This window comes from Euleptes europaea, chromosome 5 (genome assembly GCF_029931775.1).
Source record: "Euleptes europaea isolate rEulEur1 chromosome 5, rEulEur1.hap1, whole genome shotgun sequence".
NCBI classification, from domain to species: domain Eukaryota; kingdom Metazoa; phylum Chordata; class Lepidosauria; order Squamata; family Sphaerodactylidae; genus Euleptes; species Euleptes europaea.
The window spans coordinates 56,240,156-56,267,355 of NC_079316.1; the positions used below are offsets into that span (position 1 = coordinate 56,240,156).

The following is a 27,200-nucleotide window of genomic DNA, read 5'->3' on the forward strand; positions in this document are numbered from 1 at the left end:
TACTTGAGAAGCTTAAGAATTCTGCTGTTCTTCTGAACTATATAAAATTATGACCCTGAGTTTTGTGGATGGAGAAGAATTGTTTAAGCTTTGGCTTGGTGGAATTAATTTAAGATTTAGAGAGCAAAGGTATTGCATAAGTTCTCTCTAAATGTCGTTTCCAAGAAATTTTAAACAGAAAGCCGCAAACTGTTATAGTGGCCAGTAGGGCTGTCAAAAAAAAAAAAAATTCGGTACAGTTCGGATTCGGCCGAATTTGGCCCTTGTGGGTTCGGTACGTGCCGAAGTCCGAACCCCCCCACTTCGGATCCGTTCAATTCGGTGGGAATTCAAAGTTCGGAAAAAAATCCGGCCGAATAAAGCCATTAAAAACACAATCGCGCCTTTCCGCGGCTCTGGGGGGGGGCATTTTTGGGGTTAGAGGTCCAAAACTTTTGGCAGAGCTTCAAAGGACGTTTATTGAAAGACTCCCCAAGTTTTGTAAAGATTGGGTCAGGGGGGGCTGAGATATGGGCCCTGAAAGGGGTCCCCCCCACCCTTAATGTGCATCTCTCAGCAGAGCTTGCCGCCCACGCACAAAGCTCCCAGCCCCGACAACAGCTGAGAAATTAGCAAAACAACTGCAAACACAACCTTGTTAAACAACACCTTTGCAACACACAACTGAAACCTCCCCCCTCAAACCAGGGAGCGAGAGACTCGAGGGGGAACACACACCCCAGGCAGAACCGACGAAAGCCCCCTTTGGCTTCCCCCCCACCCACAGAAACTGCTCCCTCCCCACACACACACAGACTCTGCTTCCCCCCCACACACACACACATACACATGAGAAAAATTATAGATTAAAGCCCCCAAAGGGGTCTTACTGTGGCTGTCTTCTGTTCCATCAAGAGGGGCTGAAGAGAGGACTTGTAATCCAAGATGATTCCAATTAGGCACGGGACGTTTTGCTCTGGAGAAGATGCACGGGATCGGCTGTTCCATTCATCCCAATAGGGAAAAGGGGAAAGCCCATATCTCGGGACCCCCTGACCCAATGTTCACAAAACTTGGGGGGTATCTTAAGAACACTGGTCTGAAACTCCGCTCAAAGTTTGGGATCTGCACCCCCAAAAATGCGCCCCCTGCAGCAATGGAAAGAGAAAAGGGGGGGAGGCGATATTTCTGCCCCCACTGAACCCATCTTTACAAAACCTGGGTAGTATCTTAAGAATAATTGACTGAAGCTATGCTAAAAGTTTGGGGGCTATATCCCCCCAAAAGCGCCCCCTGCAGCCACATAAATGGAAAAGGGGGGAGGGAAAAGGGGGAGAGCCCATATCTCGAGACCCCCTGACCCAATGTTTACAAAACTTGGGGGGTATCTTAAGAACACTGGTCTGAAACTCCGCTCAAAGTTTGGGATCTGTACCCCCAAAAATGCGCCCCCTGCAGCCATGGAAAGAAAAAGGGGGGAGCCCATATCTCGGGACCCCCTGACCCAATGTTTACAAAACTTGGGGGGTACCTTAAGAAGCTTCATCTGAAGCTCCAGTGAAAGTTTTGTGTCTGTACCCCAAAAAATACGCCCCCTGCAGCCACAGAAAGGAGCAAATGTGCACAAGCACCCCACACACACACACGAGGATTTCTCTCTCTCTCTCTCTCTCTCTCTCCCTGGCCGGGCAGCACATCAGCTGATTCCTCCAGTACTCAATCCTGACTGATTGGCCAGAAGAAGACCCAGCTTGCCCACCGATTGGCCGGGGGAGGAGAATGCTGCTTACTGACGGTTATGCTGCTTACTGACGGCCGAATTTGCCGAATTTATTCGCGAACTCGCTGAATTCGGCCCCCCCGGTTGCCCGCCAGTTTTGAGTTCGGTTCCTCCCGAACTAAAAACCACCGAATCGGGAAATTCGGCTGATTTTCAGTTCAGGCCGAACTGAATTGACAGCCCTAGTGGCCAGTTCTGTCACCACCACTTTCTTAAAACAGTGGCATGCAAATTTAGGTGCTCTTTGCATACGGAACCTTTTTTTCTTTAGCCCATCAAATGTAGCTCTATAAATAAATGCCTAATTGATTTTCAGAGTAAGAAGCGGCACTATGACCAAGAAATTGAAAATCTAGAAAAACAGCAGAAACAGACAATAGAGCGCTTGGAACAAGAACATACAAATCGCTTACGTGATGAAGCAAAACGCATCAAAGCAGAACAGGAGAAAGAGCTGACCAAGTTCCAGAACATGTTGAAAAACAAAAAAAAAGAGGTAAAGACTTCATTTAGAAGGGAAATGTGGCTGGTCTCTGAAGTCGGCTATGTCTGTTTTCCACAAGGATTGCCTTAAGCCATTAGATACTAAATTTTAGTGCTTCTCCATGGTCACAGCCTTCACAATTCTTGATGAATTCTGACATTATAAAGTTATTTCCCCATCAAATCCCTCCCTGGTACTGGATCTGGAATACTTCAAGTAGAGTGGGAGTCGTGGAAAGGATCTTTGTTGTCATCTTCTACATGCATCTCATATAGGTCAGGGTGCCTTTGAATGGTTTGAGATGCTCAATGGTGAATTGGCAGCAATTGCCCCTTGCTCTTGTGCAAGCACTGGGTGATTTCTGCCAGTCTCCCTACTGCAGCCCCATGCCTGCATCTCTCTGTTCGCCAAGGTTTCCAAACTTTGTTGCTTTATGGATCTTTAAAAAGAAGGGGAAGGGCAGCAAAGATACCTTCCGTGAGTGGAGCTCTGCTTGCAACTGTTGGGATCCAATCCTGTGTTTTTAGCACTGGGAAATATCTTGCTGTTTAGAAGACAGTCATGTACAATTAAAATAGGAAATTTAGATATAAACAAAGTATAGGGAAAAGATAGTGAAAGGAACTCTATCTTTTACATGTGTTATAAATTCTAACCTGAGCGAAAATAGTAGCCATGCCTTGATTTCAAAGTTCCTGCCACCATAGCAGCATCACTATTTGTTTTGAGTGTTGAGAAAAGTAATGACTGAAGATCTGTGCTGTAGGGGGTGTTTAAAAATAGATTTAATGTAGAGAAATGGTGGACAGAAGATCCTCCAAATCCAGTGCACGCAGATCTGGCGATGTGCCTCTTCAAACTGTGACCAGTAAATCTTATGAATGGGTACAATAATATAAAAGTGAATGACGATTTTAAGTATCTGTTTCTGAAGGAGAAAAAAAACATAGCAAACTTTTTTACTTTACTTTTTGTGTAGAAGCAAAAAGATAACTTTACAGCAGTGTTGGGTTTAGAACTCTGTGCTGTACTTTTCTGGTTAGAAAATCTTAAATCAGTAGTTTTCATTTACATGCATAATTCCATTTGTGAAATTTGGGGAGTGAATGAAGCACCTGAAGGTTTGAAATACAATGGATATTAAGCATTGAAACTGAAGCAGATTTAAAGGACCAAGCAGGTTTGATTTGATTTGTGTTTAGTTCAGGTTCAGTAGACAATACATAATTATGGCAAGATCAGTTCATTAATATGAAGGCAAATTGGTTTGATTTACACTAGGTTGAGGCAGACTGCTAGGCAAAGTGAAGAAGCCATATTTCGCAAAAGTCCAGTGACTTTTGCTTTTTAGCCTTGATGGCTAGAGTCTCTTTTTCAAACAGAAAATCTATTCTGGTTCTCAGTTGCCAATCTGAGTGACACATATGGTGTTGTTGCAGTTGGGCAGGCTTCGAGACCCTCTGCCTGTAAATATCTCTTGGAACATTATACTATTTCCGGTGCTTTGATACCAAGCGCTATATAATGTTGCTACAGTAATGAAAACTGTCTTAGATACACCAATTGTGTATGTGTTTTTTTTAATCTGTACAATATTAACTTTTTTTTTGCTGAACCTCTTGCACTTTGAGTCTCCACTGGTGATTGGGCCTTAATGGGAAGCTGGTGAAGACATTTGATGTGTTCCAAGGAATCTTTTCATACAAACAGGAATAGCATGTGGTGATTTGGGCTGTATTTTTCCTGAGGGTTCTTCCAGTGATAAACAGTCATTTGTTCTTGAATAGTTGTGAGCTTTAGTTACTGTGAGGAAAACACATCTATAGTATATAATCTCTTCATAAAAGTATGGTACAATGCAATCAGACTTTAATCATCTATTTAATCTGCCATATCAACAGATCACTTAATTTCTCTAGAAAATTATCTTTGAGCTTCTTTAACTTTTGTATGCCAATTGCATATTTCTGAAACATAATTGTATAATTGACATTTTCTTTGAATGGCAATATCTAGATTACCTTCTAAAACTGAAAATTCACTACTGTGCAATATAAAATGTCCCTTTTAAGTGGTTATGGCTTTAATGACATTTTTTTAGATAACTTTACCTCAGCTTGGCAGAAATGTCAGCAGTAGCTGTTTTTTTCAACTGATATTAATCTAAGCCTCCAGCTATTTTTGGAGCTTTTGCCATGACAGTAAAACCTTTTCTGTTATCACTGCAAAATAGTTCATATTTTGGTGACTGTCCTGATGTACATCTTGTAGATATCGTGTACCCTTCTGTAAAAATTGTTTGTGATTGCACATCATTGGCATTTGCATGAAACCTCAATTCAGCATCTAACTTTTCTTAGGAATGCAATTGGCACATGCTTCATGCATGTCTGCTTATTCGGTCCACTTACTGTCCAGCTAACTCTTCTGGCTTTGATGCATGCTTTCAATACCTTTTAGTGCTTGATCTGCTTCTCTCGTATTTACCATACATGCTTGCTGTGGAGAAAAAGGGTTCTTTCCCCCACCTTCTGCATGCTTGTGCACTGTAGGTTTTTAATGAAGTGGAGAAAGCACCAAAAGAGCTGAGAAAAGAGCTCATGAAACGCAAGAAAGAGGAGCTTACCCAATCCCAGCATGCTCAGGTAACAGCAGCAGCTTCATGCTTCTAAAATCCCCAAAGCCGCTTTTGTTCACATAGCTTTAACCATTTTTCTGTGTGTGTTGCAGTGAATTTGATATTTACTTTTGCAGAGACTTAGCCCACATAGTGAGTATTGTATAAATAGAAGCACAATACTTTAGCTGCTTAGTTGCCTTTAGTTATAGACATATATCCACTTTTTTTAAAAAATGCTGTTGTATTAAAGGAGGGATGATGAATGTGTCTTCAGGTAAACATGCTGTATACAGGGGAATATGAGGTTGTAATGGCCACTTTATTTAACACATTTAAAGGAGAATTTTATCAAGCATATAAAATCAGCAAATCTGCTTATGATGATATGGCATTTCACAATCTTTACAGCTGAATCCTTTATTCTCAGACAGTGTAAGTGTCCCTGCAGGACTGGGGTTCATATTAAGTACTGAGCAACTGTTCAGTGCCTTCTATATTCCAAGCATGTCATTAAAGGTAAAATATGGTGCGTTTAATTTTTCCAGAGCAGGAATACGTAAGGATGTGCAAGATACCTAAAGTGAATTGAAATCCATGTATATTCACTTTTTGTTAAGATTGCTGTTGTATGAAATCTCAGACTGAATTAAGACAACTTCTGGTATCCAAACAATGGCTTTGCATATTAATGTACAGTGAGCTGGTAATGTCTCAATATGCTTTTAAAATAAATGTTGTGCTAGAGTCTAGTTGAAGAGGAAAAGAAAGCAACCGAGCCAGAGTGCTGAAGATTATAGCCAGAATGTTTGAGGAAGGAGGAGAGGGGGCCAAACAAGTAACAAGCTTGGGTGTGTGGTATTCTAATCAGAGAAGCTTGCTTTCTTGCACATAATTCCCCTTAAGGTAGAGATCCTTCCTTTTTCAAGCAAATCTTGTTGACAGTATTATACCTTAATTTTCATACAGTAGAGTAATTTTTGCAGTAGAGTAACTGCAGTGAACTGCAATCCTTCATTTACTGGAGAAAAGACTAATGTTTTGTGGCATGGCGTGGTGGGTTTTATAGAACACTGGGTAAATAAGAAGGAAACAAAACATTCAGAGATGGTTATTTTGCGGTTTCTAATACAAATAACTTTTCTTCTGTCACCTACTACTTGTTCATTACTCTAGTATAAAAAAGATTTTGTATTACTAAATAAAAATGGTTCAGTATAAGAACAACTTTCACTATGTGCAAGTTTTGGTAGTTTGCTTAAGCCATTAGTCCTGCAGTCACATTATTAATATTCTGTTTTTGAGTGCAAGACTCTGACCTGGGAAGTGCATTGTATTCTGCTCCACAGGGCGTTGCTCAGGTTATGATTCAGTCTTTTCAGTTGTCCTCATGTACACTCTTCAGTGCAGTAATGCAGGATGTAAGTTCAACATTCCAAACCATGAATATTTTTCTCTGTAGTTTTAGCTTGTGTTCTCTTTTTCTCTTGCTCATACGTGCTGAGTAATCTGTATTAAATTGGTTTCTAAAAATGAGTTCAAATGCTTAAAGAAGTGGATGCTGTAAACAAATTGTGTGAACTTGTTGATTTTCAGCACATATGCGAACTGAAAGCTACATTTTTGCCTTTCTGTGTGCTGTGAAACTTAGTCATTTTTCAGGATTCTTCCTGGTGTTACATCACAATGAGTTTTCCTTGCTCTGCCTCATGGGAGGTACCATCCTAAATTTTGATCCATGAGGAAGTGATGGGAACATCTCTTGTGTTTCTTTGTCTTGAACAGTAGTATGAGATATTATGAAGAGACCTTGTTTTATTTTCCTTTTTTCCCCTTTAAGACTGGCAGTTGGGACTTTAAGGAAGAAAGGGTAGAATCTTCTCCATCCCACATGCTCCACTTTGCATGTTTTTTGTTCAGATTGGCAGTGGGATCAACTATCTTTACCCAGAATTGCAGAGTTTCATTTACGATACCTAATCATATCTTGTGCTTTCTGATCAAGTTACATTAGTGATCCTATACAGAAGGCAGATGTTGTCTGCTTTATCATTTAAGCTGCTTTTTGTTCAACAAAACCATAGAATAGGTTGTTGTAATATCAGCTACTATATTAGGATATTTACTTTCTCATAACTTCAAGCTGAAAAAATCTACCTCTGTTTATATTACTAGTCTTCATTTCAGTAAAAAAACTCTAAATCCAACTCATTTTGCTGAAGATTTTTTCTTGAAAAAGGCAGATGGGTTTGAAACTTTATAAAAGTTATTACAAGATACTATTAAGTCTCTTGAAGCTCAGATCACATCTGATTTTTGCTTGTGAAATCTCTTTTCACTGCCCTTTTGATATTGCTAGAATGCTTTGATTATTGGGCTATTATCCCATGTCCCGATGTCTTTGTAAACTTTTATTCACCAGCAAAATTTCTAAATTGTAAGTAGCTTGAAATTTATAACGTATTTAGCAGAATGCTGGATCATTTTAAAGTTATTTGTATGTTATAAGCACACTAGAAACTAGCATGGTGTGGTTAAGAGCGGCAGGACTCTAATCTGTAGAACTCTCCTCCGCATGAGCGGCAGAATCTAATCTGGAGAACCGAGTTCAATTCCCCACTCTTCCACATGAAGCCTGCTGGGTGACCTTGAGCCTGTCACAGGTCTCTCAGCCCACACAGAGGCAGGCAATGGCAAGCCATCTTTGAATGTCTTTTGCCTTAAAAAACCCAAGGGGCTGCCATAAGTCAGCTGCAATTTGACGGCACTTTACACACATACACAAGTACACTACACACTGATTTCTGTTGGGATCTTTTAAATGTGCTATAAAGGTAACATTTAAATAAGTTAATAGGGTAGGATTCCCAGTTATTTAAAATAAAACATATGTGACACAAGCATATATTCAATTTATGGGCTTACTTAAATGAGTTGGTAAACATAGCTTCTTTACCATTTTTAGATAAGGCATATGTCACTGGCATAGTGCATAGGTAACTACTGAATTGGGAATGTGCAACAAGCTCACACAATTTCATCCCTCTTCTTAGCTATGTGGTGACTGTCAACTATGTAGTGGTCTACCTTTCCAGACCCAGGGTCCACCTTTAATCTACAGATGGCACCATGAGGACCCACTGAGTTGCAAGTACAGTGCAGGAAGTCATATGGCATAATAGCCATGACAACATAGTCATGTTTGGCTGTAGGAGCCAAAGTTATGACCTTACCAGTGTCAAAGGCCAGGACTACAGTCAGCAAACCAAAAGAGACACTGACATTAAGCGCAAATGAAGCGCCAGAGTTGTACTGTATTGAGGGGTAGGCCAGTACAGGAAGACTCAGAAGACATTCTTCTACAAGGAGGGGAGTTTCACACTACAGGGTCATGCATGGAGTATTGGAGGACAAAACTGTCTGAGTAACTGGGCATGGTAGTACCAGGCACCAGAAGGCAAGGGTGAGCTCCCCCCCTCCTTTTGTGGGAATAGGTGATCTAAATCTGCTGGTGTTACAAATGAATTTCTTCCACCTCTGAGTACCCTCTCCTCATCATTCTCCTACTTTTAGTAAGGGTGCAAATCAAGGTGTGACACCCTTGCTCTTTATGCACAAACACTAAGCAGCAAATCTCCTGAAAAGCAACAACAATGGTAGTTCTCTAGAAGTTGACATTCCAGCAATTGGAGCTCACAATAAACTAACTACCTAAGTGTCCTGATTCATAAATGTCTGCGTATTCATGTATGCATGCATGTTTAAAAGGTAATGGCATTTTATCTGTACTGGTCCTGATTATGGTTAGATTGGAAACTAGAATGAGAAGCTAGTTCAAGCAAACCATGGTTAATGCTGGTATAGAAACAGTGCTGTACTAGCCACGCAAGTGTTTATATTGCTGATAGGATCAGGGAGGGCCACGAAACTCACAAACCTTCAGTATCTGCCACTTTCAAATATATCTCTGAAGGATCTCAAGCATTACATCTGCCCAGGACCATTCCTTTGTTTTTCTTTGCTCCTCATAGTCTTCAATATATTGTAACTACTAAATAAAGAGGGGGGAAATCTAAAAATATATGGTTTCATGTGTTGGACCTCTAGTAATGTTTCTAGTGAATTTGTTTTATGCTCATGGATAACAGATGCTTCTGTGCATTCCCTCCCAGCTTGAGTCAAAGCTTCTTTTTAAAAAGTTGCTTGCCGTGGAGCACATGAATGTTGCTGTTAACAATAAATGTCCTGCCATATATTCAGATCTTCCCCTGTAAAGTGCTGTGGATGAGGACTGGTGAGCAGATAGGAACTGCATGCAGTAAAGATGTTCCTATTTATGACTAGATAACTTAGCCAAACAGACTGTGCCAGATGACTGTAAGCAAGTAAAAGAATTGCCATCTCTGTTAATAATCTCCATGCAACCCAAGACAGCATTAGTGCTGTAAACTTATTTGCGTCTGTAAACTACATGTTTCTTCTATGTAGACCTTTGCAGCCATACCGGATATGATTTGCTTAAAGTAAGAAAAACATGGGCCTATTATAATGAGTTCATATGCCTTTTGCTGTGAAACCATATGCAAATTTAATTTTGTTTTTAATATACATAAACACATGCACATATTCAAAAGGAGTATTCAAGCATTATTATATAGCTGGTGAGCTGTTTGCAAAAAGTCTGCAAAAAAGACAAAAAAAAGACTGTCTGCAAAAAGTAGGCTAAGCCTGTAGAGTTTTGCCAGCATTTCTTATATTCTGAGCTTGTGACATCGGTTTTGTTTTTCATCCTATAAATAAAAGTTGACATGACAATTTCAGCACATATGAAATCAAATTCCAGATTAAAACATGTTATCAAAGTCTGTAATTCTGTTTGAAGGGCACAATTTGCTTATGATCCTATAGAACAGTGGTTCCCAAATTTTTTGGGCCATGGCTTCCTTGGTTCCATAAACTCATCCCAAGTCCCCCCTACTCTGCCCAATAAAAACATTATTCAGAATAGCAATTTGCAAGACCCACTAAGGAAGATAATAACTCAAAACAGTAACAATTGCATGTTTATTCAAAATCCAATTAAATTTTTTAGTTTAATTTATTTAACAAAATTTATGAACTTGATCAAGTGATACCAGATTTTCAAAGACTGATAGTCGTTTAGCGAGAACCTTAGATACCACATTTAGTAACTGCTTCACTATTCAGTACATTCTTAATGCCGTGGATGGACTTGATGAAGTGATACCTGTTTCCCAATGTCTGGTTTAAAGTCACTTAGCAGGAGTCTTAAATCACCATGTTTAGTAATCTTTGCTAGGAGAGAAGTTGGATGACCTCACCAAAACCACGTTCCACCAAATATGAGGTTGGAAATGCAACAAGGAGCTTCTTAGCCACTGTCCATTGTGCAGCATAGCGATCAGAAATTTCCTTCTATAAAAATTCTTGGTACAATTTCTTAAACTTTGAGCTGAAGCCAATGTCGTTTTATAGCTCAATTAGTTCTTCTTCCTCTACCCCAACTTCCTCATTACTTAAATGGATTTATCACCCAATCTGGAATTCCCATCAAAAGAAGATTCTCAAATCACTCCGACATATCTTCATGCAGCATGTCCAAATAGTCACAAAACTCTTGCAGGTTATCATCTTGTATCTCACCTTTCTCTTCTAGCTTAGATAACCTCAGAAATTATCACTTGCGATGGCCTAAATTGAATTTAACTCTGTAATCGAGTAGAGTTAATTTAACTGTATATCTGAATAGAGTTAATTTTTGCAAAATAAATGTAGACTACAGATTCAGCCTTAATAAGATTGACCCTCATTTCCTTGCAGCTGCAGATTTATTCCTTGAAGTTTGCAAATAGCTCAGATAAATAATCAGTGTCATGTCGTATCTCTTTGAGTTCATCACTGAGCAAAGTATTTATGTCTTCAGAAAACTCCACAACTTTGTTAAAAGTAAACATGTCTCACACAATTGCCTTTTGAAAACCAACGGACTTCAGTAAGAAGTAGCAAATATTCAAAATTTTCATCATTCTCAACACAGAACTCCCAGAATACTCAAGCTCTGGTGGTGTATTTACTAAAAATTCTGATAGCTTCCACCAGATTTCAGCAGAAACTTGGAGTGCCATTTGCCAGCATGGTGCCATAGCCTGGTCAATCATAAATAGGTGAACAACACAGTCATACGGAAACACCTCCAGCTCCCCCCCCCCGCTACCCACTTGCCTCTTAGTGCCTCCCTAGGTAACCCTCCCTGCCCACTATGGGAACCACCTCTTTAGAGGATACCAAAATTTGTCAGAAGTCTCAGAAATGGTTAGATGTTACATTTACCACTGCTACCCAGTGTTATATAAACTGACTGTACGTATTTAATGGTTGGGTTTTTTCTGCACACAAGCAGTGTGTATCTGGGAGCAGGGACAAAGGTAACTTAGTCTTTTTGCCAGTCTGTTGCTGGACCCTAGCCCTTGCTCAGGCTCTGCCCTCAGGGTGTGTGCCTCTACAGCTGTCACTCCCCAGCCTGAATCCTTGGCAGCTATGTAGACGAAACACTGTGTTCTGTTCCCTTTTTTAACCCCTTGGTGAGCAGTCTGGTCCCCACTGCCATATCAGGCTTGTTTGGAGTGAAAATGATACATCACTATTATTTCTCACAGTGCTTCTAAAAGAGCATTGTATTCTTGTATCACAAATACTGTCTGTTCTGTGGAAATACATTAAAAATGAAATAAATGAGCCTTTTTCATAGAGCAGTGGTTCAGTCTTTTAGAGTCTGAGGACCCTTTTTTAATTCCAAATTTTTACATACCCACAGATGATAGGAGTTGTGCTATTAGTATCCATTGATTGAGAAAATACATACTGCCAAAAAGCTACTCGGCATTCAGTTATGCTTTTAAATGACTATGTGTTTTATGAATCACAGCAGTGTCTGCATACATTTGAAAAATAGTAATACATAAATGTATGAGACATTTATTTGGTCTACCAAAAGTATGTTTGCTTATTTATTATATTGAGTTATTTAATTAGAAAACTGGTGCTGTTTTGCAGCTTTCAGAGATTGCAAGTCGGGTTGAACCGAAGAGAAATACTATAATTTGTTCAATGGCAGTATATAGCAAAATAACAGAACATTGTAAACTCTTTATTTTACTTTATTTGTTCATTTAGAACATTTTAATGCCATCTTTCCATCCAACTTAGGGTCCTCAGGTACAAAATCAGTAGCTGACACTTCAAGCAGGTAATATTCCTGCTTACATTGGGCAGAAGAGAAACAATGATTTAATCTTGCATATTGAGGGAGGAGCTGTGGCTCAGTGGCGGAGCATCTGCTTGGCATGCAGAAGGTCCCAGGTTCAATCCCTGGCATCTCCAGTTAAAGGACTAGGCAAGTAGGTGATGTGAAAGACCTCAGCCTGAGATCCTGGAGAACTGCTGCTGGTCAGAGTAGACAATACTGACTTTGATGGACAAAGGGTCTGATTCAGTAGAAGGCAGCTTCATGTGTTCAGGAGCCAAATGTTTTCCAGGTTACTCAGAATAAATAGTTGGGGAGCTTCTAACCATCCTCCCCCAGATTCTCAACCTTTCTTTTCTTGGCTGTTTACAGCCTTTTTTGTTCTTGTTTGTTGTTGTTTTTTGCTGCTCTAGCCATTTATTCCCACTGTTTAATTCTTCCTCAAATCATCCCAGCCCATTAGAGATCATATACGAACATGGTGACATTTCAGTCAGGTTTGACTATGTGCTGATGTCACTAAGGGCAAAAGCTTCTATCCTGCAGTGAGAGCAGTTTTCCAGTCCAGCTCACGTGGGTCCTCCTAGTGGAGCAGAGATCATAAACCATCAAGGGAATCACTGAAGTAATACTTTATCCCTTTTGCCACAGTTGCCAAAAAGTAGCTAAAAGGCACAGGGTCCTGTAGTGCAATCCTGAAGGTTTTGTGGAATGGGGGTGGTTCTTTCAGCTCTGTCCTAAACCTTTGTATGTCTTTGCTTTCCACTTACTTCAGTCAGAAATTAACTTAATTTGGCAATTAGTCTTCCTTAGGAATTCACATTGATCTTTAGATGGCATTGAAGTCTTGATTAGATTGTTTTTTGTTCATTTCCTTTTGGCTGAATACCCTGATATTTGAGCCTGCTGTTCAAATATGTAACAAAGCCATGGGCTTGGCAAGCCTTTTGCCCCAGAAAAATTGTTACAACTGGTTGCCGCTGATTCAGTCATATAGAACAGTTCTAAGTTAGTCTGATAATAAATTTGGAGACGGGATTGCTGTGTTGAAACAATAGATATAGTGGAAATTGTGTGTCCACTGTGTGTTTGTGACTGTTCAGAAATGCATGTGTAGAGTTCGAATTGGCCCTTAGCTAGAAGGATAGGTTTCATTGTGGCGATCCCATATTTGGACTGCTGCTCAGCTATAAAATTCACTGAAGGTCTGGTAGGAAAGTGTCTGTGTTGGTCTCTTTCTCTGTGTCAGCATAATCTACCTCACAAGACAGCTTTGCAGCTAATAGTTCAATTTTAAGTGGAGATGCACCCATCAAAGTTTATTAAAATAAATGGCCTTATCGGGGTGTAGCTGTTCTTATGATTGTACTATGAAACTGAGTTTCTTGGTACTAAATTTCTTGGAATTTAGGATTTGTTACAAGGCCCATGGCTGAATATTGTTTATGATTTATTTAATTTTGGCTATTTCTTGATAGGAGCAAGAGTTCATACAGAAGCAGCAACAAGAATTGGATGCATCACTAAAGAAAATCATTCAACAGCAAAAAACTGAGCTAGCCACTATTGAACGGGACTGTCTTAATAACAAGCAACAGCTCATGAGAGGTATTTTTCCCTTATGAACTTATAGAAGCTTTGAAGGCTTCATGCTACACAGTAATGCTCACTTGCAGGCACCATGGAACGTAAATAGTGGTTCCGTATAAGGAATACTTGTGAAATAATTTTCCTACATTTTCTGTTTGTTCAGAAAAGGCAGGAAATCGTGTTAAGAGTGTACTTGAGTTTTACTATACAAATATAAAAATGGCATGCAGAATCTATTATTTTTAATGCAACTGAATCCACTTGTGTTTCATTTTTGGAGAAAAAGCCTTGAGTAAATTATTACATCACCCAGGTTAGCCCCTCATTAATTGACACCTCATATGTTTCTGCAGCCAAGAAATTAGAAGGAGATTGAGACTGGGAAGGACAGCCATGAAGGAGCTAGAAAAGATTTTGAAGTGTAAGGATGTGACTCTGGCCATCAAGACTAGATTAATTCATGCCATCATATTCCCTATTACTATGTATGGGTGTGAAAGCTGGACAGTGAAGAAAGCTGATAGGAAGAAAATAGATTCCTTTGAAATGTGGTGTTGGAGGAGAGTGTTACGGATTCCGTGGACTGCCAAAAAAACAAATCAGTGGGTTATAGATCAAATCAAGCCTGAACTGACCCTAGAAGCTAAAATGACTAAACTGAGGCTGTCGTATTTTGGTCACATCATGAGACGGCAAGAGTCACTGGAAAAGACCGTCATGATAGGAAAAGTTGAGGGCAGCAGGAAAAGAGGAAGACCCAACAAGAGATGGATTGACTCAATAAAGGAAGCCACAGCCTTCAATTTGCAAGATCTGAGCAAGGCTGTCAAAGATAGGACATTTTGGAGGACTTTCATTCATAGGGTCGCCATGAGTCGGAAGCGACTTGACGGCACTTAACACACACACACATGTTTCTGCAGGGGAATGTTTTGGAGTGACGTCACTTGAAAGCTTGAGATTAGGTAGGCTTGAGTGAAATATGCATTACTTTGTCTAACTTAGATTTGGACTCTCCATTTAAAAACATTGCTGAAGAGGTCCTTAAAAGACATTTAATTCCCTTTAGCCCGTGAAGCTGCAATATGGGAGCTTGAAGAGAGACACTTGCAGGAAAAGCACCAACTGCTCAAACAGCAACTGAAAGACCAGTACTTCATGCAGAGACACCAGCTGCTTAAACGTCATGAAAAGGTTAGTGAGATCCCAGTTTCCCAAGGCTTTAACTTTATTGTCCCTCCTTTTGTCTGTTTTCTTTTCTCATAATGTAAAAACTTGGAAATGTTTTATGTAACTTGAGGATCATAATGTTAAAAAGGCTTCTTAAATTCATCAGTGCAGAAGGACAAATTGACAATCCTGAAATTGGACCGTGCCTTATTTATGTTACAAACAAATGAGAACAGTAAACAATGGTGGTAGCTGAACAGGAAGCAACAAACTTTAGAGAACCAAATGCAGTGACTGTGTGTCTACTTTCCATGACTGGTGCCAAATGAATAATCCATCACCTCTCTCTTTTTTTTATCCTTATATAGAATAGCAATGTTGTTTTACTATGGCAGAATTTTGGTTACTATTAAATATGTGAATTGGTGAAAGTTGATATGGATTAAAATTTTGTAATTCTGAAGATGGTTTAACTCAGGGGTGGGGAACGTCAGGCCCGGGGGCCATATAAGGCCTGCAGAATCATTTGGTCTGGCCCTTCATGGGTCCTGGCAGATCTCTAGCTCAGAAGGATGTTGCCCTGCCTGAATCTCTTGGGCCCAGCTAGGGACAGGAGAGCTCAAAAGCGAGGCGCTCTTTGTGGCAGACACTCGGAGCTGTCTCCAGTCCTGCCTCTTGGCTAAATGTTTGACCAAATATAGCAGGCTAATTTTTAAGTTGATAATTTTGTATGGACTCTGAATGATGTCATAAATATCCAAATGGCCCCTGGCAGAAAAAAGGTTCCCCACCCCTGGCTTAACTGTTTCAATAAAATGTTTTAATGTAAGTTGGGTAAAATTTATATTGGTAAATTCTTTGTTGAATCAGAGTCCTAAATGCTGAATAAACACCGTTCTCCCCAAATAAACCTTTTTTAAAGGAAACAGAGCAAATGCAAAGATACAACCAGAGGCTTATCGAGGAGCTAAAAAACAAGCAAACCCAGGAAAAAGTCAGACTGCCCAAAATCCAACGTAGTGAAGCAAAAACTAGAATGGCGATGTTCAAAAAAAGCCTGAGAATTAACTCATCAAGCACTCCAGAACAGGATCGTGAGAAGATTAAGCAGGTGACAACTAGCAGAAAATAATTTTAAATAGATGGAACTGAAGTTTCTTGAACAGCATTGAGCTTCCCACCAAGATCTTTATTTGTGCGGTTCTGAGAATTTGTATACTTTTCTGAATAAATTTCATGACCAGGTCTTTGAAAGATGTGCCTTCAGCTGATTGCTGACATTCCTAAGTGTGAAACTACTTAATCTGTTGGGTCATTATAATTGGTTTAGAGCCAAACCAGGCAGAGGACTTGGATGAGACACTCCTAGGCAAGATTACAAAGTTCTCAAAGAGACAGGACACAGTGGTCGTGGGAGATTTCAATTTCCTGGATATCTGTTGGAAGTCCAACTCTGCTAAAAATGAAAGGTCAAACAAAATCCTGACTTGTCTTGCTGACAACTTCATTTTCCAGAAAGTGGAGAGGGAAACAAGGGGGTCTGCTATCTTGAACTTGATTCTCACCAACAGGGTTGGTGAAGAACTGGTTGATGAGGTGAAAGTAGTGGGTACTCTGTGTAATAGTGACCATGTAAATTTAGAATGTATAAACTTGGACAAGGGAACAACTGTATATAGTCAGACATATAGGCTGGCCTTTAGAAAAGCAGATTTTAACAAACTTAAAGTTATGCTGGGTAGAATCCCATGGTTAGAAATACTAAAGGAGAAGGGAGTTCAAGAGGGGTGGGAGTTTCTTAAAAGTGAAATATTAAAAGCACAATCACAAACTATTCCTATGAGAAGGAAAAATGGAAGGAGCCTAAAGAAGCCAGGGTGGCTCCATAAATAGCTTTCTAAAGATTTGAGAAATAAAAAAAGACTCATTGAGGAAGTGGAAGAAGGGCCTTATAACCATGGATGAATATAAACAAATAACCAGTGCTTGTAGGGAGTGTTAGGAAAGCTAAAGCTCAATGTGAGCTTAGGCTAACGAGAGATGCTAAACACAACAAAAAAGGGTTCTTATGTTCAGAGTAAGAAAAAGAACAAGGACATGGTAGGCCCATTGCATGGTCAGGGAAGTGAAATTGTAACAGGTAATGAAGAGAGGGCAGAATGCTCAATTCCTACTTTTCCTCAGTCTTCTCTTGCGAGGGAAATGGTGTTCAACATAGCAAAAACAGAACAGATGATGAGGGAAGGGAGTTGCAGCCTAGGATCAGCATAGAGGGTGGTACATAAACAACTAGTTTCCTTAAATGAAACTAAGTTCTCAGGGCTAGATGAATTGCATCCAAGGATATTAAAAGAACTCACGGATGTAATTTCTGAGCCTCTGTCCATTATTTTTGAGAATTCTTGGAAAACAGGTGAGGTGCCAGAAGATTGGAAGCAGGCAAATGTTGTAACAATCTTCAAGAAGGGGGAAAAGGAAGATCCAGGTAACTACCAACCAGTCAACTTGACATCTATACTAGGAACGGTTTTAGAATTGTTTAGAACTATTACTGTTAGGTGGATCTGTAACTGATTGACAGATCACTCCCAAAAAGTGCTTGTTAATGGCTGCTCTTGGAGAGGAGTGACAAGTCCTGAGGCCTGTGTTGTTCAACATCTAATCAGACATTTGACTAATAAATGATTTGGGTGAGTGAATAGAGGGATGCTTATTAAATTCTGTGAAATGTCATAGTTTATGTGATTTGCAGATTAGACCGCTCAGGAAAGATCGGATTTGATACATGTACCAGAAGTGAATAGGAAGCGCATCCACATGTAACATTTAGTAGCCGATTCCTGTTCATTTGGCTGATATTAGTAATTTTTCTTATTAGTCAAATGTCTAATTACATGTGTTTGTGAGCACTATACAGCTTTAACTTATATTCGCTTGACTTTCTAAAAGTTTGCTGTTCAAGAAGAAAAGAGGCATAAAAATGAAAGACTGGCTCAGCATCAGAAGCATGAAAATCAAATGCGAGACCTCCAACTGCAGTGCGAGGCCAACATTAGAGAATTGCACCAGCTACAGGTAAAAATATAGCGTGTATCTGAAAGAAACCATGTTTATCTAAATTTGCCTTTTAAGGCATTGGGCTACAGGCCTATCTTGCATGTAATATGTTTTATATGTAATTCTGCTGTGTACAGCTGTTTTGTATAGTTGGGTATTGAGCACACTGACATATAATACATTTAGAAAAGGAGAGGCTCTTATTCAGAATTCATCCTCGATTTGCAGGTTAGATTTAGTTGTCTTATTGATGTGCTGAACTCGGTGTTGTTCCTGCAGTGTATATTGCATTAGTAATAAGTCTAGGTGGTTGTAACTAGTTCTCCACATAGGTTTGCAGATGATGTGGATTTCCTTTTATGAAGCTGATAGTGCATGATAGTTGAAACCCGCTATTATTTCATCACTAAACTATTCGCTTCTGTCTTCAGTAGCAGTAGTGTTGTAAAAAATGGAAGTTATATCCAAAGGTGTCAGTGCCATTTCTGTGCCCCTTCTAAACAGCCTGGTGCGAGAAGGAGATTGGTAGAGTTGTGCAGTACCTGCCTGGCCAGGTAAATGGGTAGTGGTTTGAGAAAGCAAGCTCCATCAGAAATCCTGCCCACCTTGAGAGCATTATTGTTTGTGTTGGCTACTTGGAGGCAAAGCTTTGGGGAGTAAATGGCTTGGAAAGTACGGATGGGATGGAATGCCTGAATCCACATTGAGCTGACAGAATAATTGCTTTGTACCACTGTTACGCCAAGCACAGAGGGGGTCTCCTTTTATTTGGGGAAATTAGCTGGAGACTAAATAGAGCTTTGCAAGAGGCTGGCGTGGGGATCTTTCTAAACCAGTTCTGGTCCTAGGTGAATGAGCCAAAATGGAGAGCCACCCAATAATGAGGAGGCCTTTATGAATTTTAAGAGTTTTATTAAAAGTAATCAAATAGGGTAACAACACACACACAAACTAATAATTCCCAACACACACAGAGCTAAGAAAGTAAAGGTTTTGAGATTCCCAAGCGGTTCATAGTCACCTTTCCTGCAGAACAAGTTTCCAGGATAGCAGCTGTACGAGGGAAGGGGGGAAAGGACTACACGCCAGGTGTAGGACTCACATCTTGTGTTCTGGATCCAAAATGAGAAGCCACTGACATGTGCCAGGTCTCTCTGTTTTATAGTCAAATTCTGCCCCTGGGGCAAACTGACTCACAGGGCATGTGAGCAGTGGGGCACAAAGGTAAGATTGCTTCAAAATTGGAGAAAGATTGAGTGGTGAAAAGGTGGGAGCCAGGGTGATCGGAATATGTGGGGATTATTGATGACTGTTAATCACTCAGTGATTGTGTTATTGACAGCTGGCAGGAACTGGGAGCAGAGAGAAGGAGAAGATGGGATTAGCCTGCCCTGAGAAGGAATGTAAGGTGTGGAAGGGGGAAATATGCTGGTCATTTTCTTGGTTATGCAAAGGTGTCCAAGAAGGCAGCTGTTCCAGAGGCGATTCACTGGCAGGGAGGCTCAGGAGCAGATTCACCTCCAAGATGGAGTTCAGGCCCACTTCCCTTCTCCGGGTCCAGGTGCTGTGTGCCATTTGCAGGTCCCTGCTGGCTCTGTACAGCAACTTCTAGTGGGGTGTCGGGGGTGCTTCTGTGCCTTGGAGCGTGGTGCTGTGTCTCTCTGTGCCTCCCCTGCCATTGAGCAACAGTTCCAATGTACAGACATGAGAGTCCACGAGTCTCCATATTATAGGGGGTATGAAAGGGTATCGTTACACCACTGAGGCAGCAGTTATATTCAGAGTTGAGTACACTCAAGTTTTGAGACATGCTCATAGTTTAATTAGCATAAGCACCCCTGGAAGGGTGAAAAGCATCTTTTATATTTTTAGTAGTGTATTTACGGAATGCAAGCCATAGATTCTGCTGCAGATCTACACTCAATAGAGAACAGTACTAGGATGGTATGTAAGAATTATTTTTGACACAGACTAAGCTAATTAAAGAATTAGGTCAACATATGCTGCTATGCAAGTGGTTAATTGTCTAATCTGATTTAGTTTTGCTAAGGGATTACTTGTATCCCATTTTCAGAATGAAAAATGCCATTTACTGGTTGAACATGAGACTCAAAAACTAAAAGAGCTGGATGAAGAACACAGCCAAGAATTAAAAGAATGGCGAGAGAAATTGAGACCCAGGAAAAAGGTAATGTCAGTATCAGTATTTGGAAGCTAATAAACTTTAGGATAAATAGAAACCCAAACAGAATGAAGCATCTCTGAATTGGGGTGATGAGTCATTCCCGAGTTCCCCTCAAAATTTTCATGTTTCAAACTTCTCACTGTACTTAAATTACAAATATCACAATACAAGTTGAGTATCCCTTATCTGAAATGCTTGGGACCAGAAGCTTTTTGGATTTTGGAATATTTGCATATATAATTAGACACCTTGGGGATGGGACCCAAGTCTAAACACAAAATTCATTTATGTTTTATATACACCTTATAGACATAGCACAAAGGTAATTTTATACAATATTTTCAATAATTTTGTGCATGTGGGCCTTCGTGGGGAACCTGCCATTTGCATGACTGGCTTCACACGTGCCATGTTATTACCCTTTGTGGGTGCTCAGAAAGTTTTGGATTTTGGATCGTTTTAGATGTTGGATTTTCAGATAAGGGAAACTCAACCTGTACCCGAGTGCAGCCATAAATTGAGATGCAGTGTAGAATTCTGGTGGTTACGGCAGTGGTTGCATATCAGTGCAAGGCATAACAAATTTAGTAATATTTGACAGGTATATTCAAGTAATTTCTTTTTAAATAGCCCATGTATTTTGAAAAATGTGTTGCTTATATAAAATAAAATTAGCAAAGACCAATATAAGTTAGTTTTGGTTTATGGGACTTAAATCATCATTGCTGTCCTCTCTGTGTAAGGCCCTACTATTACGATTCCCACTCACTATAGAGTCCCGTCTGGCAAGTAATTTGTAATAACAGTATGTTGTCAATTGAGGGAGCCTGCAGGAGCAGCACTGTTGCTCCATTCAGTGACTCATTATACCATGACTTGAGACCTAAGTAAAAGACTCTGTAGGCCTGAACTGTCCCTAGAAGCTAAAATGACTAAACTGAGGCTGTTGTACTTTGGTCACATTGTGAGAAGGCAAGAGTCACTGGAAAAGACAATCATGCTAGGAAAAGTTGAAAGCAGCAGGAAAAGAGGAAGACCCAACATGAGGTGGATTGACTCAATAAAGGAAGCCACAGCCCTCAGTTTGCAAGACCTGAGCAAGGCTGTTAATGATAGGATGTTTTGGAAGACATTGATTCATAGGATCACCATGAGTCGGAAGCGACTTGATGGCACTCAGCACGCACACACAATGCCTTTAACCACAGTATGAATAGCAGCACAGAGTTTCTCTTAGGAACCTCCACTTTACCATTCACCTGTGGCTTTGCTAGTGCAGAGAAATACCCAGAGGTATACTGTAAGGGCTCTGCAAAAGCTGCCTCTCTTGCCATTAATACCTCAAAAGGTGGGTTTGAGGCTCCTAACCCTGAGTCTCTGCTTATGAAAAAGTGACTGAGGCTCATAATGTGTGATAGTAGCATTCCTTGGAACTAGAGTCTATATCAGAGGCCAGATTGAAAGCTTTTGGAGGCTGGATTTGACTTAGGGCTGCAGGTGACTAACTCTGATGTTGAGGGAGATACCTTAGAAATGGCTGTGGACACTTCCAAGTTATACAATACTGCCCTGTTTCTCTCTTGCCTATAGAATTATAACAGCTGCTAGACCACAAATTTCTGGAGACTGTTTTAGATTACTTACAATCAGAAATTGTTTCCTGTAGATTATTTAGCATCTCTTTTTTGTACCATGCCTCTTGAAAATTAGGACAAAAGCGAGCACAATTTCCATCATATTAATTTTAATTGCTTCATATTTTATCAGACATTAGAAGAAGAATTTGCTCGGAAGCTTCAAGAACAGGAGGTCTTCTTTAAAATGTCTGGAGAATCTGAGTGCCTTAATCCATCAACACAAAGCCGGATTTCTAAATTCTATCCAATCCCTAGCCTGCACTCCACTGGATCATGAATCTGGAAACCTTTTGCAGGGGTTGGGCTTTCTTTCTTCTGTAATATTTTCAATTTCTGTATTCAGCTTCTGCTATGATAAAATCTGCATCCAAGGACCACTGTGGAAGTTTATCCACTTTCAGTGGAGATAGTTGATGATGTAATTTTTTTCCTGTTTGTTTTTATGCTGGGAGACTATTTAAAATAGAAGCACAGATGTTGGTCTTGAATTCTGATATGGGATCTTTCCTGTAGTTCAAGAACAGACAGCCTTTTGAAAACTGGTCTCAAAAATGTGGTATCCAACTATGTTGGTGTTGAAAAATGAGCCTAAATTATTAGTGATAATCTTTAATACCCCAACTGTAAATGAACATAAAGGATTCTTAGGCCAGCATACTACTGTTAATTTTAATCAGATATTCATTATGCCCATTAATTCATGTGTGAATGGGCTGCCTCGTTGTATTCAGTGCCTGAAATCCTTAAATGTATTGGGTTGTTTTGGGTTTTTTTTTGCAATCTTTATTATTGCAGAAACCCATTTTACTATTAGTATAACTGGAATAGAAATGCGTGTTTCCACTTCTATCAAATCCTCATAATATTTTGAACCTAAATATGTAAAAGCCAATAATAAAAGGCACAATTTATTTTTCCATATTTCAGGCTACTGGTTGTCTGCAAACTGAAATGAAACTTCAGAATTGATTGCTCAAAGTAAAGTGTACGTAATTTGGCTGTTGCTGACTCTGCATTATGCAATGTGGACAGTTAGTTGGTAGGTTCCCTCCTAATGAAATCTAGAAGTTCGACACTCTAGTGCAAAAAATTATCACAGGTATCCTTTTTCTTAAATCAGTGCTGATATCTCTGGTTGCAAGGGGTGGGTTTATTTCAAAACATTAATTGGTTTATAGATGGATTTAAGTTAAACAAACATAGCTTAATCAAGGTCACTGTTTTGCTATGATACTAAAATGTTACAATTTTGTTTCAAAACTTCATTGTTCTATAACTTATTTGTTGTTTGGGGAAAGGAAATATTTATCACACTGTTGACGGGATGTTACCTGCATTTGACAAAAACTGCAACCTTTGAGGTATCTGATTAGAATCATATCAAATACAGTATTGTAAACTGTGTTTTTGGTATGGTGAATTTGTAATATAAATGTTGGTTGCTTCTTATCCTTTGAGGACTAATCTTTTAGTAGATATCTTATGATGATATGTAAGTTTTCACATTTTGCAATCTCCGTTAAATGCAAGAACAGTTGTTTTCTTACATATTTTGTATTATGTCAGCTACATTCCTGCATGTGAAGGAAATGGATTATAAAATTAAGTAGTCCTTTTTATCAGGTTTGGCCAACGGCAGGGTTACAGAACTCAAATACTGAACTTCATATTGTCAAGTCAGATTGTTTAATGGTAATAGTATAGTAAGTACAGTTTTTTTGAACTTGAATGTTTTAAGTTGGCTTTTGTTCTTCCTAAGTCATAGTTTACCTTAAAATACTACTTAGCTAGCCTTAATATCTTGTATTTTATTTTATCAATACGTATTGTGTACTAGGTTGCAAATTCACAGTACGCATCACTAGAATGTTACATTTTGCTGTATACAATGTTCTGAAATTTGTTTATCTCAAATAGCTTAGGTAGGATGAAAAAGTATTCAAAGGCCTTTACTTTTTTTAAGCCTCACCTTTACAAAGTAACTAGTATTGATTATAACATTAAATACTGTTATCTGTCTAACCAACAGATAATCTGTTTACAAATCTCAAGTTCATTGATTCATTTGGGGCTTTCTATATATAGGTTTTCTCTTTTAAACTTTGTGTTCTTTCAAAAAGGTTGCTTGTCTTGAAGGATTTGTATTCTCAGTACTACTGTTCTGTGGGAATCCAGAATATGTCTTGTCTCCCAATAAAATAAATTCCAGAATGGAAAGCACACACCCCCACAGTGTTATGCTAGGTAGACAGTCTCCACTTCAGTTGGGGGAATTAGCTGGAGACAGAAAGCAAGAGGGGGTAACTGGGATCATATCATAACCTATGTATACTAGGATAGTCGTGAGTGAAAGCTCTCAAATGAGTAGGCAATTGTATAATTAAAATATAGTTTATTTAAAGAATAAAAATACTAAAACAAGAAATATATTTTAAGCAATGAATATATGTACACAAAGCATACAAGAGCTGACTAAGAAAAAAGGAAGTTGTATAGTGTTTCAGGGATGGGTGAGTGATAGCTAACAGTCTTGAAGGGATGTCCAGGGAAAGCAGAGCTGAAGAGGGAAACGACTAGTGTTTCCAAGAACAAAGGAAAGAGGCCGCATGCAAGTGGGGGTTCATGCACAAATCCAAGACAAACACACACACGCACGCACACTATGAATAGCCAAAGGACCAATATTTATACTCCAAAATGGGTCTTGAGGCAGTATGATGTAAGCTGGCCAGAAAGCCAGAGAGAAAGAATTAATTGCTTTTCTGGGGTTTGAACAAAAAGATAGATGTTTGATGAGTCGTCAGGACCCAAGAGAATGCCTGGGCTAGTCTTCTGAATACTGATTGATTGCTGGGATGGGTGCAGATAGGGTAAGTAATGGTCTGCTCAGAGCACTGATTAAATCACCTTAGGGTGACACAGTGGGGGATTAGCTAGCCCCATTGTCCAACCAGGCACACCTTAGGCCCAGGGGAAATGTTCAGCAGCCAACTACCTTCCTGCCTAGGCTTGACACACAAGATGGATTCCAAAACCCTCTGAGAAGCATCCATTTTGTGGGGAGCAGTGTCTTGCTTTTAAGCCACTCTTTGGCCCCTGTGCTTTCGTGGAGGCCCTTAGCAGGAGGAGGGGTCCAATTGGTTACTCCACAAAGAGGGTTATCTGCTGGAGCGTGCCCTTCAGTCAAAGATACAGTACATAGACCCCTTCTTTCTAAGCATGTTTCATGTCTTGCAAAATTGTCCTAGATTGTCCCAACACAGTCCAAATTTTATATAAAAATAGAATAAGATGGTTGTCAGGCTAATATCACTCCATTTTGTTTGTCTCTCTCCCCACCCCCAATTCATGTATCTTTTCATGTGTGTGTGTAAAGTGCCTTCAAGTCGCAGCCGACTTATGGTGACCCCTTTTGGGGTTTTCATGGCAAGAGACTAACAGAGGTGGTTTGCCAGTGCCTTCCTCTGCACAGCAACCCTGGTATTCCTTGGTGGTCTCCCATCCAAATACTAACCAGGGCTGACCCTGCTTAGCTTCTGAGATCTGACGAGATCAGGCTAGTCTGGGCCATCCAGGTCAGGGCGTATCTTTTCATACCTCCCATTAAGTGATGGGAAACAACATTTTAAGCAAAATCAGATTGCGATGGATAACTTTATCATCTTCCAGTGTTGCAAAAAGCCCTGCTGAAAAGATGTGCAAATACGTTGTACTTTTTCTCTAATGTTCAAAGGAGAATTCATACAGAGTGCAAAACCTGCATGCACCTGTCATCAGTGGAAGTACAAGTCACCTGGAACATCTGTTTTATCAGCTCTATTTGTTGCACTTTAAACCATCGCAAAAAAAATTTCATTGGAGTTTCCTTTATGATTTGGTCGGAGCATCTTTATGACTAGCCTAACCTCGCCTAGAATACTGTTCCAGACTATTTCAAAATCAAGAACGAACACATAATAATTTCAGCTGCTACCAACTGTAAAACTAATGTGTTTATCAGTGCTATGTGTGAAGGCTGTTCTCATGTAGTCATGCTCACAATATGAGTATTTCCCTGGCAAATAATAAATTGATGGTTTCCAGTTTTGAAAATTAATATACATAATTCATCTTGCCATCATCTTTTCACTACCAGACATCAGGATATACAAGGTTAGTACTTAATGTTTCTAAATCTCTGCAGGATTAGCTGTAAATTCACAGTTCAGTGGCTCATCGGCCTGAGTCAACCCATGTAGCTCCAGTGGTAGCTGTCTGGGTAGGTTTGAATAACTTTGGCACTTGAATCTTTGAGAATTTAGACATAAGTAGATTTAGTCACAAAACACTGTGCAGGCTGGCAGTGTACCTTGTATGTGAATTGTTTTACTAGGGTTGTGCCTTTTGTTATATCACATGAATGGCTTCATTCATAGATAATTTTACAAACCATAATACTGATTCTATTCAGTTATTCCCTTTTCCAGCCCAATGCTACTGCTGTAAACTATACAAAAATGCTTCAGCCGGAGCTCAGCTTTATTTGTATCAAAGGGGCAAAACTTTCCCTCAATTTATATTTGACTTTTGATCTTAGTAGCTCAGATCATCCTACTGAATCGCAAGATATCTTCCCTACCCCACCCATATCCTTATGAACTGGGGGAGGAGTCTTTGTCTAGAAAGGCTTTATTCAAAGCATTAGTTCTGCTTTATGGAAAGTGTCACTTAAATGTTCTGTAGTTTTTTTAAAAGTGCAACTTGGTTTTTTTTAATCTCCATAAAGAAATGCATTAAAGCTTCAGTAAGCAGAATTTTAGTTCAGTGCTGTGCTTGCAGCCTTTGATGTAGAGAGGAACATGTTTTTGTTTTGTTGTGTTTTTAAGTTGAGGAAACAGATTCTTTCCTCCCACCTGGCTTCCAGCAAGCTTTGAAAGTTAATTTTCATTTCAAAGTATGCATCATGTCTGGTCATTTCTCACAAAGATTTGCCACTTCAATGGAAATAAGTATCCCCTTTCCTGTCTTTTTGGAATGTAGGTCTTGCTTCCTGTAAGTGTATTTCTCCAGTTTATCAGAAGAAAGAGCCTGCATTTATAAGCAAATGTGTAGCAACATGCAGTTTCTGTATTTCACCAAATGGGTCCAAGTTCACTGTAAATAGTCTGTGGTGGACTTGAGTACTTACTACTTTTCTGATGAAGAAACTTCGATGTAATATATTTCTTATTTACTCCACCACTCCTGAACGCAAAGATAAAATGGCAAGTGAACTGTTCAGTCTTTCCTTGAATATTACTAAGTACATGTGATCTGTACTGTGGAGTTGGGGGGTAGAACAGGTAGAACAGAACAAGTTTTTTTTTTCAAATATTAGATTTCCAGGAAGGAGATATTTTGATTTTTGGAGATATGAATAGAGTTTTAGGTCTGGAAAAGGACAGATCTAAAAATGTTG

At 39.5% G+C, this 27,200-nt stretch overlaps 1 protein-coding gene across 1 annotated transcript in view; it reads left to right on the top strand.

Moving 5' to 3' along the window:
* The window catches only part of SLK (STE20 like kinase), a 51,827-nt gene extending 29,728 nt beyond the window's left edge, over window positions 1–22,099 (top strand). The window contains exons 12-19 of the mRNA XM_056849580.1: window positions 2,076–2,255; window positions 4,796–4,888; window positions 13,603–13,732; window positions 14,784–14,908; window positions 15,807–15,995; window positions 17,834–17,959; window positions 20,016–20,129; window positions 21,894–22,099. Coding sequence (XP_056705558.1) covers window positions 2,076–2,255; window positions 4,796–4,888; window positions 13,603–13,732; window positions 14,784–14,908; window positions 15,807–15,995; window positions 17,834–17,959; window positions 20,016–20,129; window positions 21,894–22,040 — 1,104 coding nt within the window. The 3' untranslated portion in view covers window positions 22,041–22,099. The remainder of the gene's footprint in view (window positions 1–2,075; window positions 2,256–4,795; window positions 4,889–13,602; window positions 13,733–14,783; window positions 14,909–15,806; window positions 15,996–17,833; window positions 17,960–20,015; window positions 20,130–21,893) is intronic.
* Window positions 22,100–27,200: the final 5,101 nt, after the last annotated feature.